Source organism: Anticarsia gemmatalis, chromosome 26 (genome assembly GCF_050436995.1).
Source record: "Anticarsia gemmatalis isolate Benzon Research Colony breed Stoneville strain chromosome 26, ilAntGemm2 primary, whole genome shotgun sequence".
In the NCBI taxonomy this organism is placed as follows: domain Eukaryota; kingdom Metazoa; phylum Arthropoda; class Insecta; order Lepidoptera; family Erebidae; genus Anticarsia; species Anticarsia gemmatalis.
The window spans coordinates 5450667-5470469 of NC_134770.1; the positions used below are offsets into that span (position 1 = coordinate 5450667).

General features: G+C 34.6%; 2 protein-coding genes across 13 annotated transcripts in view; one reads left to right on the forward strand and one right to left on the reverse strand.

The window, feature by feature from the left end:
• LOC142984091 (deubiquitinase DESI2) overlaps window positions 1-9636 on the forward strand; it is a 30033-nt gene extending 20397 nt beyond the window's left edge. For 6 of the 8 annotated variants that reach the window (XM_076131417.1, XM_076131422.1, XM_076131420.1 and 3 more), the window contains 5 exons: window positions 32-121; window positions 1948-1999; window positions 3657-3745; window positions 4359-4441; window positions 4699-9636. In XM_076131417.1, coding sequence (XP_075987532.1) covers window positions 32-121; window positions 1948-1999; window positions 3657-3745; window positions 4359-4437 — 310 coding nt within the window. In that variant the 3' untranslated portion in view covers window positions 4438-4441; window positions 4699-9636. Of the gene's footprint in view, window positions 1-31; window positions 122-1947; window positions 2000-3656; window positions 3746-4338; window positions 4442-4695 lie in introns of all 8 variants that reach the window. The other 2 variants (XR_012960134.1, XM_076131418.1) reach the window with 2 other exon arrangements.
• Window positions 9637-9734: 98 nt separating this feature from the next.
• LOC142984090 (uncharacterized) overlaps window positions 9735-19803 on the reverse strand; it is a 29982-nt gene continuing 19913 nt past the window's right edge. For 4 of the 5 annotated variants that reach the window (XM_076131415.1, XM_076131414.1, XM_076131413.1 and 1 more), the window contains 5 exons: window positions 19640-19736; window positions 19147-19343; window positions 18553-18618; window positions 12116-14452; window positions 9735-11640 (listed from right to left, as the gene is read on the reverse strand). In XM_076131415.1, coding sequence (XP_075987530.1) covers window positions 12179-14452; window positions 18553-18618; window positions 19147-19343; window positions 19640-19736 — 2634 coding nt within the window. In that variant the 3' untranslated portion in view covers window positions 9735-11640; window positions 12116-12178. The remainder of the gene's footprint in view (window positions 11641-12115; window positions 14453-18552; window positions 18619-19146; window positions 19344-19639; window positions 19737-19803) is intronic. The other variant, XM_076131416.1, reaches the window with a different exon arrangement.

Consider the following 19803-nt stretch of genomic DNA (forward strand, 5'->3'; position numbering starts at 1 on the left):
TAATTTGTATGTATGTATGTTTGTGTTACAGACAAAGCGTACACATAGGTTACACGGACTTCAGCGAGGACGAAGTGCGGCGACTCGTCACCGAACTCGGCAAGCAGTTCCGCGGTGACAGGTATGTATCACACATATGCAACTACAATCTTTACGCTATATACCTATATAGACTTTATATAGGCTAAAGAGTGCGTGGGATGGAACGGAAGCACGTGACGTAGTTGTTACGTTTCCAGCACTCCTTGCTTACATTCTTCCCACGTCTTGTATTTAGCGACGACTTAATGCTAAACAATAACTAATAAATTACTATAATAATGCTTGCGCGATGAAACCTTTCATGCCTGAGTGTTCCTTAGAACAGTTCTTGAAGGTATGCGAAGCCCCTAACTCACACTTGGCCAGAATAGTGAGTTAACCCCACCCTTATTAAGGGAGGGACGAAAGGAAGATTGAACAAGGGAGGGGTTAGGCCTTGAGTATACCACCCAAGTGCGAATTGAGAACTTTGCATGACCTCAAGAAATCTAGGTATACTTAAAATATTAAAGTTGTATTTACTGAATATAGAATTCTATTTATAAAAACTTGTCGATAACAACAGTTAACAAAAAGCTTGATATTTATTTGAAATACAAATCAATAAATTATACTAGTGACGATAATATCGAATATCACAGATACGTTTATCAAAACCACTTTACGAATACTCACTCATTCGGACGTTCCACGAAATATAACATGAATTGATTTGTGGGACACAATTTTGTTGAGTGATTTTTTTGTATGATAAAGTACTCTAATACTCAATAATTTATAGAAAACTAGCTGACCCGCGCAACTTCGCTTGCGTCCAATAAGAGAGTATGGTCGAATTTTTTCCCCGTTTTTGTAACATTTATTACTGGTACTCTGCTCCTTTTGGTCGTAGCGTGATGATATATAGCCTATGTCCTTTCCCGGGTATCAAAATATCTCCATATCAAATTTCATGCAAATTCGTTCAGTAGTTTAGGCGTGATTGAGTAGCAGCCAGACAGACAGACAGAGTTACTTTCGCATTTATAATATTAGTATGGATAATTTCATCACTTTGACATCTCTGTCTTTCTGTTCGCGATAAACTCGAAAACTAAACAGATTATAGGTAGTATTTCTTTTAAAACCAGGTGATGCCGCGACGCGCCGCTAGTGTTTGATAATTGAGATTGATTGTAGTTCAATTTCCATGTGTAAATATGTATTTAAAGTGCAAAATTTTGGTAATTTTTGCTTATTTTTTCTTCTTATTATTATCTATTAATTTAATTTAAATCATTACACCCGTTTATCTGTAGAGAAAAGGATTTTAGGAGCAACACTTTTCAATTCAATAAGAGTATCTAAAAGAGTAAAATCTATAAATCTATCAAACTTAGTCCTTTCTACAAGGACGGGAACAGAACCCGCTGTTAACCGCACTTTTAAATAAGTAATAGTCTCTGCTTGACCTTTTAACCTACCACGACTCCCACCAGCTGACAGCTGTCATAGTGTCATTGACCTTATTGTACAGACTAATACAAAAGACATGACAAACAATCTTTTGAAACATGCGTGTTAGATCATCAGAAATATGGTGGAGATTTATTAGTTGCAACCTATTCTAGTGCTTTTGATTATACATAATATCACCCTTTTTTCCAAAAAGGTAGGCAGAGACCAAAGAATGCCACTTGGTATGATCCTTACAAACTTCCCTTTTTTAGCCTGTTTCTATGGCGCACTGCCGAGCAAAGGCCGATTGTTTAATTATTTACTTATTAAAAATGTTTGTTATTTTTATCCATAAAATCACACCTAATCCTTATGTAGGTAGACAGAGAAAGACGTTTTATACAACTGTTCGCTGCGACTTTTACAAATTTCATTGATTTGTAACTTATTGTTATGTCTTAATTTCAGATACCACTTAATGAACAACAATTGTAATCACTTCACGTCGGCGTTCTGTTTGGTAAGTCATTTATTATTTTTATAACATCACCCCTATTATTCCCTCGGGCGTAGATATAGGGTCAAGATACCCGCGTTTCGCCTTTTACAATGTTAATCCTATATAATAGGGGGCGAACCTTTAGCCATTTACCAACCACGTTAACCAAACACTGAGCTATTATTGAAAAAATTCTGAGGTCTTTGAGGTCTGGTAAGTGTGAGCATTTTCACGACTTGGTAATCGAACCCTATGACCCCTCGTGATTCGCAGTCGTGTTGACGAGCTCAGAAAACGGAGGCAGTTATTCTATTCTTTGCGAAATAATATTTTTCATTCAAGTATCTGTTCCCTCTTTCCTGCACTTGTATTTAATATCAAGTCAATAAGTAAATCAAATATTGTTATCAGTATTGGTCCTGTCATTTTGATAGCGCACGTTTCGCGGAAACAACTGATACCTGTAATTCAGTACCTACTTGAATGTTACTATATTGGAAACTAGCCCTCTTATTCATAAAAATATATGAAGTTATGAAAGGCTTATAAAGTGTTTTGTTTCTTCCACTCCTTAGCGAAATGAAAGAGAGAAAACGTATTTTAGTAGTTGTATAACTAAAATAGGTTTATAGTGTGTTTATGAATAAGAGGGTTGGTCTAAGATTAACTAACATCTCCAATTGACTTTGAATTATTAATTACTCTCCCTTCATGTTATAAAACTAGCTTTTGCCTGCGACTTCGTCCGATGGTTTTTGACTAAGGACAGAATTTTCATACTTACCTTCATCCTCTATTTTATCCCTACGCATTTGATAGTACGTTACACGTGTATATTCAATACTTATCGGGCCTAGTTCTTCTTAGGAAAGTAGTATTTTTGAAAATATAAATATGTACAAATGTATGTTGTGGACACGTTACAAATATATTTTCGAATAAAAGGCTCAAAAACACTATGGGACAGGAAAAAACTATAAAGATTTTCGTGTTTTATGTCTTATGGGAATGGAATCAGAAAATAATTCCTGTTTGTTTCTGCTCCGGCTTCTTAGTTCGGCTTTTACGTCTATTTGGGTGTTTTTATTTGTACGATCCACAAATAGTTGTTTTGGGTTTCGTTGTACTTTGTGTCTATTGACTGTATATTTGTTAAAGTCCCCGCGACACAAAAGCAATCTCAGTGCGGGTGTTGTCTTAAAAAAAAGAATTTGTTTGAACTTAAGAGCCCCTGTGAGATAAGTTACCTACCGCTATGACTGATGCAGTTAGTGCTTATATAGCGCGTGTCCATCTTAACCAATGCGGACTTTCCACCATCATTTGACTTCATCTGTCAAAATTAATCAACATTTTCGTCGAATAAAAGTTGAATTATGAAAAAATCGCCTTTTAATAATGACTAGCTGACCCACGCAACTTCGCTTGCGTCACATTAGATATTTTTTTCCCCGTTTTTGTCACATTTTATACTGGTACTCTGCTCCTATTGGTTGTAGCGTGATGATATATAACCTATAGCCTTCCTCGATAAATGGTCTATCTAACACTGAAGAATTTTTCAAATCGGACCAATAGATCCTGAGATTAGCGCGTTCAAACAAACAAACAAACAAACTCTTCAGCTTTATAATATTAGTATAGATATAGTGGTATATAGTGTGTTGTCGTGTTGCAGGCGTTGTGTGACCGCGACATCCCGGCGTGGGTGAACCGGCTCGCATACGTGAGCTCCTGCGTGCCCTTCCTACAGCGCTGTCTGCCCAAGTAAATATCACATACTACTTACTTACATTTAAATACTGCCTGACTAAATACCTAACTTTATGGTACGGTAATCAGTGTGAGAAATAAGTGTTCTCGATATTGCCTGATATGTCAGCACTCAAAGAGTTAAGTCTATAGTTTTTGTATTTCTAATGTCAATTCGATTATTTTTCGTCTTTGATTTTAAATGAATGACATTTTTGTTGTTAGGATCTTTTAGTCGATTTTGTAGCATATACTTTTGAATTTCCAAAACATTTCCAATTTTGGAAAAAATAATAACCATTTTAAATCAAGAAAAATATCTGTTGCTGCTTTTTACACCTCACTGATGGACTGTCCAATAGATAAAATGAAGGTAAAAAAGTGGTAAAACATGATTAATCCATCGAAAGTTACATTTAGGAGAAGCTTCAAATCAAATTTGTGGAATTACCATACTTTTCCTCCAGCCCATTTTGCCAAGATTAAGATTCTAACGACTCCCCTACACATAAAAAAAATAGTGTCCTTTGAAAAACTGAAGCTACGGCTTAGCAAATGTAACATTAAAATGTAGTAGTAATGTCAAGTAAGAGGTAGTAGTTAAGGAGTGTGGCGTGCATGTTGTCAGAGAGTGGTTGACGCCGGCGGCGCTGCAGCAGTCGCTCGCCGCGCACTCGCGCTCCTCCTCGCCGCAGACGCCGCAATAGCATCGTGAGTATCGCACACTACATGTCATATTTTACTAGTTTACTTACACCTATTTGTCTAAATAATATGCAAGCAAGCTTTCTCTAAATTGCCAAGTGCATTAAATAGTCAAAGTTTACTATTATTTTTATGTAGAAATAGTAAATTTAAGCGAATGAATATTTCAAAAATATTGGTTTATTTATTTAATTGTCTAAATTACGGTTAGTTCTTGCTTCATTTTATTATCTCGTAATAAATAATGATATTTTTGTCAGCAGAAGACGTACTGCGTTGTTGCAGATAAGCAGTCAGAAGTGTTGTGCGAACTAATACATACTAGGTTTAATGTTAGCTAATACTAAGTTTGGCGCATTGTCGATCTTTACTACAGGCGGGGCCGCGCGAACTAACACTAATCGATTACACCCTCAATCCTTAGTCGATTAATGTCTATGGTCCGATTGAAATAGTACGTGTGTCTGTGATTAAAAAAAATATTATATGTCAAAAATTTGGCGGGAACATAAATCTTCGACGCGACCCCGGCCTTTATTTAATATTATAAATATTGTAATATTCTATCCTTAACATAAAAATTGAGATATGCCGTCTCACTTTACCCTGTACGAGGAACAGAGACGGCTATATTTTCCTCTGTTTTTATTAATGAGGTTGTTTATTGAGAACTTTGTGCAGTAGTGTTGTCATTTTGTCCCATTTAACGTTCCTATTTTATACGGAACTAATATTTATCTAATATTTAAAGTTAATTAACTTTATGGAATTGAACATGGACGCCTTTAGTTTTTATTCTTAAAATTTAATATAATTACCGCTTCTTTTCTTTTTATTACAAGTTTTAATTGTTAGGGTTATTTATTAAGCTGTTTAGTTTGTATGACCCTCTCTCGTTGTTAGCACTAAAAGTATATTTATTTACAATATCTATATAACTTACTCCTAAATTAGTCAAATTAATAATTTACTGAGTAATTACCTAAGAGCCTCCATACTTTTGAGAAATTCAATGAATTATTATAATTAAACGTACTACATACTGTTGTCAATAAAAAAATATAATCATGAGACAATTTTACAAATTAACTTCAAAATTGAGATTGTGAATGGAGGTTTAACTTAGGAATTACTTCAAAAATATCGTTTTTGTTAATTATTTCACTCGTGACGGATGTGAGTGAGCGCGCGTGTGTGTGTACAAATATACGTAGGTCATAGTAGTCCGTCCGTCGAATTATTGTACTGATCACGTTAATCCTAAGGCAAACCTCGGTTACTGTTGGACATACACCGTCCAACTTGTACGGCAACATTTTGTTCGCCAACAAGAACGACAATGTATGACCAGCGTTAAAAAAATTGGTGGAATTGTATAAGCTTGCTTTTCAAAGGAGAAGTATAAAGATATTGCATTGTTTTGGCGCGAGTTTTTTACGAGGTTTAAAGGGTACTTCCAATATTTGTATGAAATGGTATTCGATTCGAAATATTATAATAAGGTTCTTGTTTAATGCTTGGACGGTTGTCGTTATCTATTGTAATCAGGTTCGATTCTCAGATCAGTCATTATTATTAGGATTTTTCTGTCACAGTAATAACCAGTAATTTGTAGTAGATGAGCCTCTTACTACATTGTGTCTTATTTATTAAAATATTAGAGATATCTGCTGATTCTTTATCAAAATACAGGCGTGAAGTTTTAAGTGATATTCCAATGTATTTAAATAATATTTCCGATGAGTTTGTTTAGACATCTGCATCTTGTTAAATAGTTTGTCGATATATTGTTAAACTCTACCTAAGATACCCATAAAACAATGGCGTGGACGTAAAATAGAGAAAACGTTTTAAAATACCTACATCTTATTTTAAAAACTGGATTAATGTATTGCTATTTATGATTTTGTACAAAAAAACTATTTATTTCTCATAATTAAAATGTAAAGAAAATTTGAAGAAAGATATGTTATTCTATTTCTCCCACGCCATTGTTAACTCCATACACGTTGGCCAACACATTTGCCAGCAACATCGGCCAGCATATTCGCCATCAGGTTGGCCAACGTGTTGTTAATGTGTGATACATAACAATGTTAAGTGCACTTAGTGCTATGTACTACTGTAATATTGTGGTCGGTACATAATGTACCGTGTCGTGGGTTATTTAGTGTTATCAATGATACTGTGTGCTATTCTTAAGTGTTATGCCGTGTTTAGCAGGATCGCAGCACAAAATATTACATTTATTAATTATAACTTTCGATTCGTTTAAATTATGTTTCATAAATAAGCGAAAATTACATTTGTGTTATGCATTATGGCGTTAATTTTTGTGTTATTTTGGATAAATAAGTAGTTATTGGATATTTTATGTTAAATTCCTACTGATTTTAAATTAAATTTGCTCAGCAAATGGCAGTTTAGTCGCTCAAAATCGTGAATGCGAATCTGTTCGTTCTATCTGCTATTTTTTAGTACACTTTCTCAATATTTGATAAAATCATTTTAAAACTTGCTACGATCCTGATATTTCACAAAAGTGCCATTGGTATAATTATGGGATTTAGGTAAAAAATATTAATTTCATTTCACGATGTTTCATGAGTTTTCTTACATAGTAACATTTGATAGACTAGCGGCTTTTATAAATAATATGAGCGTAACATGATTATATTGTAACCGTATTTCTCACAACTTGACAATGCGCCAACCAATATCGTATTTCAAATGGAAACATAAGCACGGAGTTATAAAAATACATATTCTTTGAGTAAATGATCCCTCGTGGGTCATAGAATAATGTTATTATACAAAATAATGTTCTAATAGTGTGACAACCAGTTTCTTGTGTGTTTGGTAGTTGTTTAAATTTTACAATGAATGAAAAGACAGTGTGACGGATAAGCAGGCACAAATAACTTAGTTAGGTCTCGTCGAAGAAGAGTTACCAAAATAATTATCTGTTTTTGATTTTTAAAAAAAGGGGTTTGGTTATGGTTATATCTTCGCAATCTGTTAATACAATAGTATAACGTTTGAACAGCTAAAACAAAATTAGATTATTATTTTTTTACATGTTATGTCAAAGCATGGTTTTTATGGGATCGATGGGATCAAAATCCCACTGGAATAGAATCAACAGGATAATATACACCAACGAAGTCGGGCGAGTCCGCTAAATGTAGAAATAAATCAATCTAAAGAAATGTACATAAAACGTGAAAATGTTTTCCTTCAATAACTGTACTATATAAATGTAAATAGATTTGTTTGTTTGTATGCTCCGTGCGTCGTGTCGTCCACTTGTAATACGCGTTAGGTGTAAGTATCGAAACTACCACAATGATGTGCCACTCTTCACCTCTGTGTTTCAAATTATGACATTTTTACAAGTTAACAATAACTAGGGATATATCGTGCGTATGGAGTGACGCGCTTACTACTACTTGCATGTTTTAATTGTCTCTATTTTAAAGTAATATGTCCTTATAATGAAATTAGAACAATGTTAGTCATGATTTTTATTTTATTTTTTTGCTATTTTTAATATATTGTGAATGGAAAAATGATATTATACTCGATGAATTTAATCATTTGTCCATGTTTTATGTTCCTTTAATTCTATTTACTCTCTTCTAATAAGTTTTACATAGTTCCTCTATTCATGACATTCTCTCATTAACGATAGTGAAGCACGTCACTCCACAATAAGAAATACTGTAGTTTTTTTGGAAATATAAATATAATATGCAATTAAAAGAGTTAAACTGTTGAATAACAATATAAAATATAAATGTTTAAGGTAGAATTATTATACATATATTATGTAAACTAATATTTTAATCTTGTTTCGTGTTCATTTCTTGAAACGTAAGGGCAATTGTACTTGATTAAGTATTACATAACAACTGGTACTATTATTTTCTATTCATCAAAGAAATGAAATGTTAGGAATAACTTATATTTATTGTAATGTGAATTATTCGACAGAAGTATTCCTCGTTGATAAGAGTTCCGGTAAACATTGTCCAGAGCCAGTGAAAGTGTATGTATACAATAAAATATAAGTGTATTTGCTCTTACTATTAATGTTATAAATATATAAATTACTGTCATGTGATTGGTTCAAACTAAAACCAAAGATCTCCACCACAATGTCGATTGTATTTATTTTAACGACGATTTAACATTATTTCTTGGTTTTTAAATATTATCTTACTTACATTTTTTTAATGGTATAATTCCGTAACGTTTGCATTTGATTCTGCTATTTATTACAAGTTTGTCTGTTAAATCGTCACGTCAGTCCTCTTTAAGACTGGGTTGTATCAGATGAAACATTAAGATTTGTTTGTGTCATAGTCTCAAATCATTCAGTGAACATATTTAAAATTGGTCCTATGATAGTTATGTACAAAATTATCATTATGTACTGTGTGTCAGGCCAATATTATTTTCATCTGGTAACCCCGACTGGCTGGTCACTCTCTGTTCTAACATGACAATAATTGTTTTACCAGCTTCTCTTGCAATTCAATGTTCTTTCAACATTCCTTTTAGCTTCATGATTGGATTTCAAGGTTTAATGATTTTTTTAAATATTTATTATGTAAACTTGGTAAATAAACTACCAATGTATGGGATATATTTAAATATGAAAGCATGTGTTCGGTCGTCACTCTTTATATAAAAGTGGGTTTGTTAGTTATTTACCAAAGTTTATTCTAGTGTCATAGTTAGTGTTCGCATTTATTTATAATATAGTTTTTTTGGGTGTGCATGTGCGTATTTTATATTTAAGGCCATATTTTAGCTGATATATTTTATGTAATGCGTTTGTTCTTGAAACCTCGAAAAGTATACTTTTGAAATGTTTGTACAATTTATTTGTAGTTATATAATAGTTGCGAGTTGACTTTCGATTTGATGTTAGTAGTTTTGAGTGTGGGATAAAGTCTCTATTTTTATTATGATGTGGTAACTAAATGAGAATGTAACGAACTAATCTAGATATAAATAATATAACACTGTTACATAAACTAAATCAATGTATATTCTATTCGGTGAGGCGGAAACGTGTTGTGGATATTTTCCGCTCACTGAATGGTGATTTAACGGTTTTTTCACAATATTGTCAACATTAAAGTTTGGCAATAGTATAATTTTTGAATGAATAAACTGTAAAAAGTTTGCAATTACACGTTTTGTTAATTCCACCTTCTTACCTAATCTGGCCATTCTACCAGACATGATGACTGTATATCGTGATAATGGAGTTTAAAAGAAAACCAACAAGTACTTATTGAATACATTTTATTATTAATAATTATCGGTAGTGACATTTAGAACGCGCCACGCACTTAACTAATCATTTGTACAGAGAAGCTTGAGCTTATCATTCACTCACACACACACACAATCACGTTACTCACGTAACTTAGTCATTAAAAAACTTACAACTACCCCCAATTTATATTAATTACATTTAAATTTAAAAGTCACCACCATACCTAATTGGTATACAATATTGCCAATATACTCTAGCTATCGAACAAACTGTAAATACTAATAGTAAAACAACATTTCAACTGTAATCAGAGCCAATCACTCCACTAAAGTAAAGATCACAGGAGACTCTGCTTCAAATGACATTATAATACTTTCTATTGACGAGGAAATATGCTTGGAACTAAACACTATTTCTATTCTCTGAGCGTCGCGCTCAGTACAAGCTATATTTACGCAGTTATAAATGCAATCAAGGATTTTCTCACAACCACAACCAATTGAATGCTCGCAAAATTGGTTGGCAATTAATGAAAACTAGTATTCACTTAAGATCTAATGGCATAACAGAAAAACATGAAATTGATGATGATTTCATAAATTAATCATCAACAATGTTTTCAACAGCTAATAATATGTGGTTAGCTCTTGTGAGAAAAACCGTTGATACTAACTTTATATTGCATTTAAGATAGTGTATTTCGATATGTATAATTATCTGTTATTTACTTGAGAGTGGCTTGGTACATAATATAACTGACTTTAGTACATCATTCGTTACTAAAACGTTGAATATATTAATATACTGGTGTGCTTACTTACATGATAGTATAAGCAATAATCAAAATGCATTTCATGAATATGCAATAATATACAACTCGGGTGATTTAAAAGGTGCTTTACATTTATTTGGTATAAATCTGCACCTAAAATGACAGAAAAACATAAATTTCATCATACAATAGTACGAGCTTATTGCAAGCATAACAAAATTTTGCTAAATATAAAACAATGATGAGAATTCGATACTGCAATGAGCCACTTTTTATTGCTAAGTCAATTTTACAAAACAAAACAATGTGAAACAACTAGGTATTAACAAAAGTAGTCTTACGGTGACTATCTATAAGTTTTATACGACTATGCAAAGAACAAACTGTAGTTTCATTCATCTATTTACTTCAGTGCTAATTTTACTAAATCTTTTGTACATGAAGTACATTTAACAGTGTAAAAAGCTCGTTGCAACTTGAATTTGTATTAGCCGTGAATCAAACCTGATCCTTATGATCTAATGTTGGTTTAACCGATTCATTGCCACCTTCATTTTCGTGAACATTTCAGCCAGGCCCCATTCATTGGTCGGTGGCTCACCATTTGAGCCATCGGCCTCCCTGAAGGATGACTCAACTGATGAGTCATTGGCTCCTTGTAATGATTTAATGCTTTTCGCCATCATTCGAGGTTAAAGGTTTTTTAATGACTCAACTGTTGAGTCATTGGCCATGAATCGGTTAAACCTTTGCAATGTTGCTGCGTACGACAACGACTGGCGACTAGTCATTAAACTACAACTAGATTTGACCCTTCATACAACGTGTTCTAGATATTCTATATTTTTAATTCTGTCCTATCTCTAATCTTAGAAACAGCTCAGACCACTGACAGCATGTGTTGACTATGCATGTGAGAATGTAGCCTGGATTTAAAATAACCCATAGTAACGTTCAACTATTTCTTTTGTACATATTAAATATTTCGTTGATCAATTTCTGTATGAAGGTTCATCAAGAGATTGTTAACCGTGCAGTCGCCAGTTCGATGTCGATGCTAGGTAACTGCTAGCGTCGTCACTTTTTGTCTCCGCCCGTGACCGCGTTGTTGCCGCCACTGTTTGCGTTACCCGTGTTGTAGTTCTGTAACAATAGCGTTATGTTTAGTTACCACAATCGTGCACCCTCGGTTTCTGAGGTACATTTAGAGGTAATTTATCTATTCAATAGAGTTTAAACTCATATAAAAAAATGTTTGGATAGATAACCGCTAAATGTACTCGGAAACCGGACATAAGTGTCGTTTAAGTAGTTATATTAAAGGAAGGCATTCTAAGGAAGGCATGAAATATACTACCACGGTGAGGCGGTGTTATTTGGTTTCTCTAATTTGTACTTGAAATTTACAGTTTGTATTGCACGATTTGTAGAATCTTACTGGGAAAATTCTGATGTGAGCAGTTGGTTAACAGCCAGCTACCTGGGCTAATATATACTTATGTCAAGATCTGGGTTCCTCTTGAAAGAAGAAGAAGATCTGGGTATAGATAATATAATTAACACACATCTGCGCTTTTTGGTCATAATACAAGTGATATTATAACAAGAAATAACTCACGTTAAGTGTGACCTTGTCATAGCATATTTCCGTTAATGCTAAACAGCTATACCACAGTTGTTTTCACTCTTTTAAGTTCTTCAGAGTGTGGAAATCCTTCCAACATTGTCCAATGCAAAGAAATACTAAACAGCTACTACATGTCACATTCGTAATAGTACGAATCTTTTTAGCGCAACATCGCTCACATCTCCCATATTTATATCGATCTTGCTTGTCGTCACTAGTAGTTCCGCTTTTACTCTCTATCAGTGTATGTTCGGGGTAGTGTCCTAGTGAGTCCATCAATCGAGTGCAAGCATTCGCGGGGAGACGTGACACACCAAGTGTGGCTTTCCCATAAAGTTCTGTCGCTAGCGCGTACCGAAACTCTCGGTGAGACATATTTTTTCCTTTCTTTGTGGCGCAATAAATAATATAAGCATTCAAAGCAGTTATATTTAATAGTCTCTTAAATAATTTGACGTGCCAGTTAGACGTGGACTTTCGATCAAAAATGTACATGTTCAACTTTAGATCCTTAGAATCATCGCCACCCATGAATCGATTATAATCGCGGATCGCTTTAGGCACTAAGCATTCGCGACCGTTTGTAACGTGTTTAACCATTGTTAAATCGTGATAGGTGGACGCAACAGTCATTAATTTATCTTGTTTCCATGCAGTCACCGATACGTCACCGCAATGACTGAATACTGGTATACCTCGTGGCATCGTCCGTTCATTTAATTGGTATATGCGATTCGGGACGTGCTCGCCGCGTCTGTTGAGTGTGCCGACCACGTCAGTAGTACACCCCTTGAGGAATCTGCACAATTCTGCTGAATTGTAAAAGTTGCTTAAGAATACTGTATAGCCTTTACCTAGATAATCATTAATCAATTGCAACGCGATTTTGGCTGCGTAGTTAGTAAACCCGTAAATAGGTGGCGTCGATCTCGATTCTTCCTTGTTGTATAACATTATTTTCAAGGTATAGCCGGTAGAAGCCTCGCAAAGTTCGTAACTTTTAAAATTGGTCTCGGCTTCTTGGCTCTCTTGAGACTGAGCCCAACTAAGTTGACCTTTCCACAGCAACAGAGATTCATCCAATGACAGCTCTCTTTGAGGGGTGTAGGCTTCTTGATATTTTTTACTTAGATAGTTTAAAACAGGTTTCATTTCACCTATTTCTAAATCCTCACTTTTCGTCAAATGATTTTCATCGTTAAAACGCAAATATTTTAACAATGCTTTATATCTGTCTCGGGTCATGATAGTCTGTAATTTTGGCATCTCTAAAAGTCCGTTAGACCAATAATCTCCACGATGTTCCATCGAACAAATTCCCATTAAAATCGTTAGAGACATGAGACGATAAATCTCTCCCATAGACGTGTCCAGCCATATTCGTGCTTTCTCAGCCGGATTCCGGGCATTTATCATCTTCCGAGCGTAAAGATTTGTTTCACGCGCAATTATTTTCATAAAGTTTTGGTCCCATAAATGACTAAATATGTCTATCGGTGACGAGCCTTTAATGTTTGCTCCACAATTTTCACGAAAATTTGCTCTTATGCCTGGAAACAAATTGTTTTCGGACCAAGTGAAATTATTTAAGTCTACAGGTTTGTCGAAGGTCTTATTTTCTACACGTGGCTGAGGAGCGCCGTCCCCGACCGATACGTTTCCTTCTGTATCTACTTGCAATAACAAGGAATAGTCAGGAACGTGTTCAGTTTCTTCAGTGTGTTGTATCGGTTCATTGACTTGTTCCTCAGGTTGGAGTGGTTCAATCTCGATGGTCACTAGACCCTGTTTCTTTGTCTCCTCGTTCCACTCATGCACTTCGACCTCGTCTTTCACTCGAACCACTTGAATTGGTTCCTCTTTTTCGCTACTTTCTGTATTCACTTGGGCATCCACATTCACTTGAGGACCTACAGTCACTTGGTCACCTACGTTTACTTGGTTATCATCATTTACTTGGTCTTCATACACTACTTCACATTCATAATATTGTTCATCTTCATTCACATGAATATCTTCATTTATTTGTTCGTCTTCATTTATTTGTTCATCTTCATTTACATGATCATCATCACTTATTTGATCATCTTCATAAACTTGGTCACTTTCATACAATTGTTCATCATCTTCAGTTACTTGTTCATCTTCATGCCCCTCTTGATCACCTTCATGCACTTGTTCATCTTCATTATCCTCAATATGCTCAAATTCAACTTTCACTTGTATTTCAGTACTAGTGTGTTGTTCCATTAGGCTTTCGGCCTTGCGGTCAGTTTGGTCGTCCTCACCGCCGGCGAGGGGCGGCTCGGTCCCCGGCTCGACCTCGGCCTGTGGGACGTTAAATATTCCGTCTCACGCCATTAGGGAACCACAAAAAGCAAGTAAATGTGGTAGTATCAATTTAATTTCACATTTAAATTGTTACAACCAACAGCAGAAAACTTAAGTACATATAAGAAATAAAACAGATATAATTTTGTTTATTTCATACAGAGATTATTTATAAGCCAATTTATCTACAAAATAGAATCAATACCAATATTTAGTTTAACCATAAAACGCAGTTTAGTAAACCCTAAAACGTGAACATTGCTCTGTTATGTTTATAACCAATAACACCGCCTCTACACCCTGAGAAACCAGAGCTTTGAATACAAGAAATTTGTAGGCTTACTTGTGACAGAACAGAATTTGAATTTGATTGAATCAGATTCGAGTTTCTATCAAATAGTACTTTTAAATGCCAGTAATGAAATACTGGTATAAAATGATTTAGTTTAACTTTAAACTAGCGTTTAATAATGAACTAGTATGGAATTCCAGAGTCCGATTTTACATTACCTGGAATTCTAGTCTGTCAAAAGTAAGCCAGCTGATTATACAGCACAAATATCTTTGAAAAATGATTAGTATTGTTGCCTTGGGTTCGAACCATCGAATCCTATTTGCGTGGGAAGCGCATGCTTAGACCGTTCGGCTAACACTGATATACTAATATATTAGGTCGGGGATAAAGTCTTTTCGCATTATAATATGAAACTGTAATAAAATATTTTCTCTACACCAAAAAGCTTTATATTTGGGTACCTCACGAGCTTACTGAAAGAAACCTAATGAACCGTGTACTCATTTGTGATTCTTGAAGTCAAAGAAATTTTATAACAAGTTCATACATACTATAATCCGAAGAGACTTTTTCCCGTGTACGTTACGCCAGCAAGAAAGTGTCACCTAGAGTGATATAAGTAGAACGTATAATTAGTGCGCAATCTGCTGTAAATGTGCGCCGCATAAAAAAATTGTGCGTGTTGTAGTTTTGAAAAAAAAACGTAAAAACGATTCCTGCTGGAGTAACGTTGTTCTAGCAAGAAAATTCTAGACGAATTATCGGAGAGATAAAATACATACATGGGCAGAGAGCTTATATTTGTGCAAGTATGTGCGCCATAAATATAATTTGTGCGTCTTCAGGTTTTCGAGATATTGCGTTTCTCGCTGCAGTAACGTTTTGCGAATTCGTGTATCTCTAAGACCATTTTATGTGCGCCTGTAGAATGAACATACACGAATAGCTCTTAATTAGTGCATATTTGTGACATAATTAGATGCCAGATAATCTTTATAATTTTCAAGTAATCGCGCTTTATTGAAAACTTAAAATAATATTGTAGCGCCTAAATGAGAAGACGTATAAGCTCGCTAAAAACTGTATTCGTTCCATCTTGTTGTTTATAATTACCATAAAAAGTTTCAAAACAGAACCTACAAGCGTTAATGAATAATATTACTAAAAGTCGAAACGACGGCATCATAACTTTGACGCCAACAAACAAGAAACTGGCTCAACCTAAGATGTGTAGATGTAAACCAAAAATTAGTGCATTTATCAAATAATATATAGTAAAAATATCCAGCTTCAACTGTTTCGTGTTAAGTAAATATTAATACCAAACCAAAACAGTTATTCAGCGCAGGTTATCCGACCAAATTCGAATGACTACAAAAAAGCGACGGATTCATACGTATCGATGACCTCCTTTATTAAACGTATTACACCTAAACTGTGTTCGTACAGTCACGCTCAAATGTTCGTTGGGAATTATTATTACAATGACCTAATAAAAATATAATATATGTATATCTAGGTATTAAATGTACTTTCTAATCATATGAAATCAAAGAGCTTGTTGGTTTAAAAACATATTATTTTTATTATCATAACCATGATTCTTAAAGTAATTATGGCAACAAATCACAGATCAAATTTTCTACCTATAAATATTAGAACAAACATTGTTCAATTAAACTATTTGTACCTTGTATAGTCATTTGGTATTATTTAAAATCACAGATCAGTTTTTCATTTACTTAAGTACACAAACAATAAAATCACTTAAAGTAGTTCAGTACCATCATGGCGTGAAATTTAAATATTAAGTAGTTGTTGTTTTGGCCGAGATATAATTATGTTTTGGGTATGATTATATAGTACGCGAACGTAATAAAAACCTAATCAAATGCTAAATTCAGATAAACCATGTTATTCTAACAAGTAGACTATTATATGTGGCATAATATTATAGTGCCCGCGCCGTTGGATTTTACTATAAAGGTCATCGTAACATTCAAATAAATTACTATTTTTTCTATAGCAGTGAGCCCTGTAATGTCCAACACCTTTGGGTGTTGAAGTAGGCTGATATTCTATTAGAGATAGAATTGTGTACTCCTTATTATTTATTTCGATGGTAAGAGGCAGATCATCCAACATAGCATACATATCATGAAGTTCAAAAATGATAATGTCTTTCACCTCGTATACAAATGACACATTTCCACCGCGACAAATGTGACACTCTGGTGGACATTCTGTTTTTAAACATGATTGACAAGCTTCTTGCAGGTAATTGATACCTTTAGTATTTATTATATCCAAGTTCAACTGCAAATACTTGCAATTGAACAATTTATTTTCATCTTCATAACTTGGGCACAACAACTACTTAATATTTAAATTTCACGCCATGATGGTACTGAACTACTTTAAGTGATTTTATTGTTTGTGTACTTAAGTAAATGAAAAACTGATCTGTGATTTTAAATAATACCAAATGACTATACAAGGTACAAATAGTTTAATTGAACAATGTTTGTTCTAATATTTATAGGTAGAAAATTTGATCTGTGATTTGTTGCCATAATTACTTTAAGAATCATGATTATGATAATAAAAATAATATGTTTTTAAACCAACAAGCTCTTTGATTTCATATGATCAGAAAGTACATTTAATACCTAGATATACATATATTATATTTTTATTAGGTCATTGTAATAATAATTCCCAACGAACATTTGAGCGTGACTGTACGAACACAGTTTAGGTGTAATACGTTTAATAAAGGAGGTCATCGATACGTATGAATCCGTCGCTTTTTTGTAGTCATTCGAATTTGGTCGGATAACCTGCGCTGAATAACTGTTTTGGTTTGGTATTAATATTTACTTAACACGAAACAGTTGAAGCTGGATATTTTTACTATATATTATTTGATAAATGCACTAATTTTTGGTTTACATCTACACATCTTAGGTTGAGCCAGTTTCTTGTTTGTTGGCGTCAAAGTTATGATGCCGTCGTTTCGACTTTTAGTAATATTATTCATTAACGCTTGTAGGTTCTGTTTTGAAACTTTTTATGGTAATTATAAACAACAAGATGGAACGAATACAGTTTTTAGCGAGCTTATACGTCTTCTCATTTAGGCGCTACAATATTATTTTAAGTTTTCAATAAAGCGCGATTACTTGAAAATTATAAAGATTATCTGGCATCTAATTATGTCACAAATATGCACTAATTAAGAGCTATTCGTGTATGTTCATTCTACAGGCGCACATAAAATGGTCTTAGAGATACACGAATTCGCAAAACGTTACTGCAGCGAGAAACGCAATATCTCGAAAACCTGAAGACGCACAAATTATATTTATGGCGCACATACTTGCACAAATATAAGCTCTCTGCCCATGTATGTATTTTATCTCTCCGATAATTCGTCTAGAATTTTCTTGCTAGAACAACGTTACTCCAGCAGGAATCGTTTTTACGTTTTTTTTTCAAAACTACAACACGCACAATTTTTTTATGCGGCGCACATTTACAGCAGATTGCGCACTAATTATACGTTCTACTTATATCACTCTAGGTGACACTTTCTTGCTGGCGTAACGTACACCTTTTTCCCCGACCCAATAGTTATACTCAGGCCGTTACATACGTGCGAACTACGTCATAATTAAAATAATGAAATTAATGTGATAATGTGTAAGTGCGGGCGAGAGACTCCGATAAAATGTCATGACTTAGTTCGCACGTTTGAAATGACCCGAGTATAGTGTAAATTTGAATGAGATAATATATTTACCTGATAATATTGTGCCCACGCTTGCGCTTGGTCTTGTTGTGAGTTACCCGTCTGGCCTTGTTGGTACTGCAACAACACATATTAAGTCAGTCTCATGTCCTATGAACGACTAAACCTATTTGCTAAGTGAAGCTTTTGAGCTTTGTTGAAGAAGTCGGTGAGACTGCTAGCATTGTAAAGCGATTATATTATTAGTTTTTCATTGGACTTACATTTGCTCTAGTAACAGTATTGCTAAGGACATTTATGTAATTATATCATTCGAACCGTGACATAAACTGCGAAGCAAATGAATGGCTGATCCTGTTTTTGATATTGTTCTTCTTCCATGTTAAGACTATTATGAGTGGGATTTGAACCCACCACACACGGGTGCAGTAGTTACTGTGCCGAGATGACCACTGCGCCTAACCTGCAGCTATTTACTGTCTTGCTAACAAACGTCGTGTGAGTTGAATAGTTATACAGTGTTTTATCATTTTCAATCAATTTTGAATCTGTATTTAAGTGAAAAAGACAAAACACTACATACCTTATCAGAGCTTACACGAAGTTTATTAGTAAACCGTTATAATATTAGAGAGTTGTACAGACCCCGGGCCAGGCCTGCTGCTGTTGCTGTTGCCACTGCTGCCACTGGTACCACTGCTGCGCCGTGTAGTTGGCGGGCCACTGCTGCTGGCCTTGCGCCGCTTGCTGGCCCTTGCCGCCCTGGCCCTGCGCCTGGCCCTGTTGCTGGTTGCCCTGGTTCGGGTTACCCCAGTTGCCCCAGTTACCCCAGTTGCCCCAACCTGTTCAAATACATTGACTAATAAGTTATTTGTTACTTGACAAATACTGCAATTAAGTATGTAATAAGGCAGATCTACCAAGGGTATATTATTTTATTGCATGGAATAACAAAAACAGTGGCGGCTACCGTGTACCGTATGTCATCAAACACATTATATTAACCAAAAACCACATCTATCAGTTTGTCTGTGTCTATCAGTTTGTCTGTTGACATTTGTCATCTGCATATAGTTAAAGTTGATGTCGACAAAATGGGGTTATTAATTGTGAAAAGAGACAAATAGGGGTGATTGACCTTGGTTCTGGTTCCAGTTGCCCCAGCCTCCCCAGCCGCCCCATTGGTTCCACTGCTGGTTCTGCTGGTTTTGATTCTGGTTTTGGTTTTGTCCATCCTGTTGACAAATTAAGTTATTATACATTAGTGTCAGTCATCGTGCAATTATATTTTCAACTAGCATA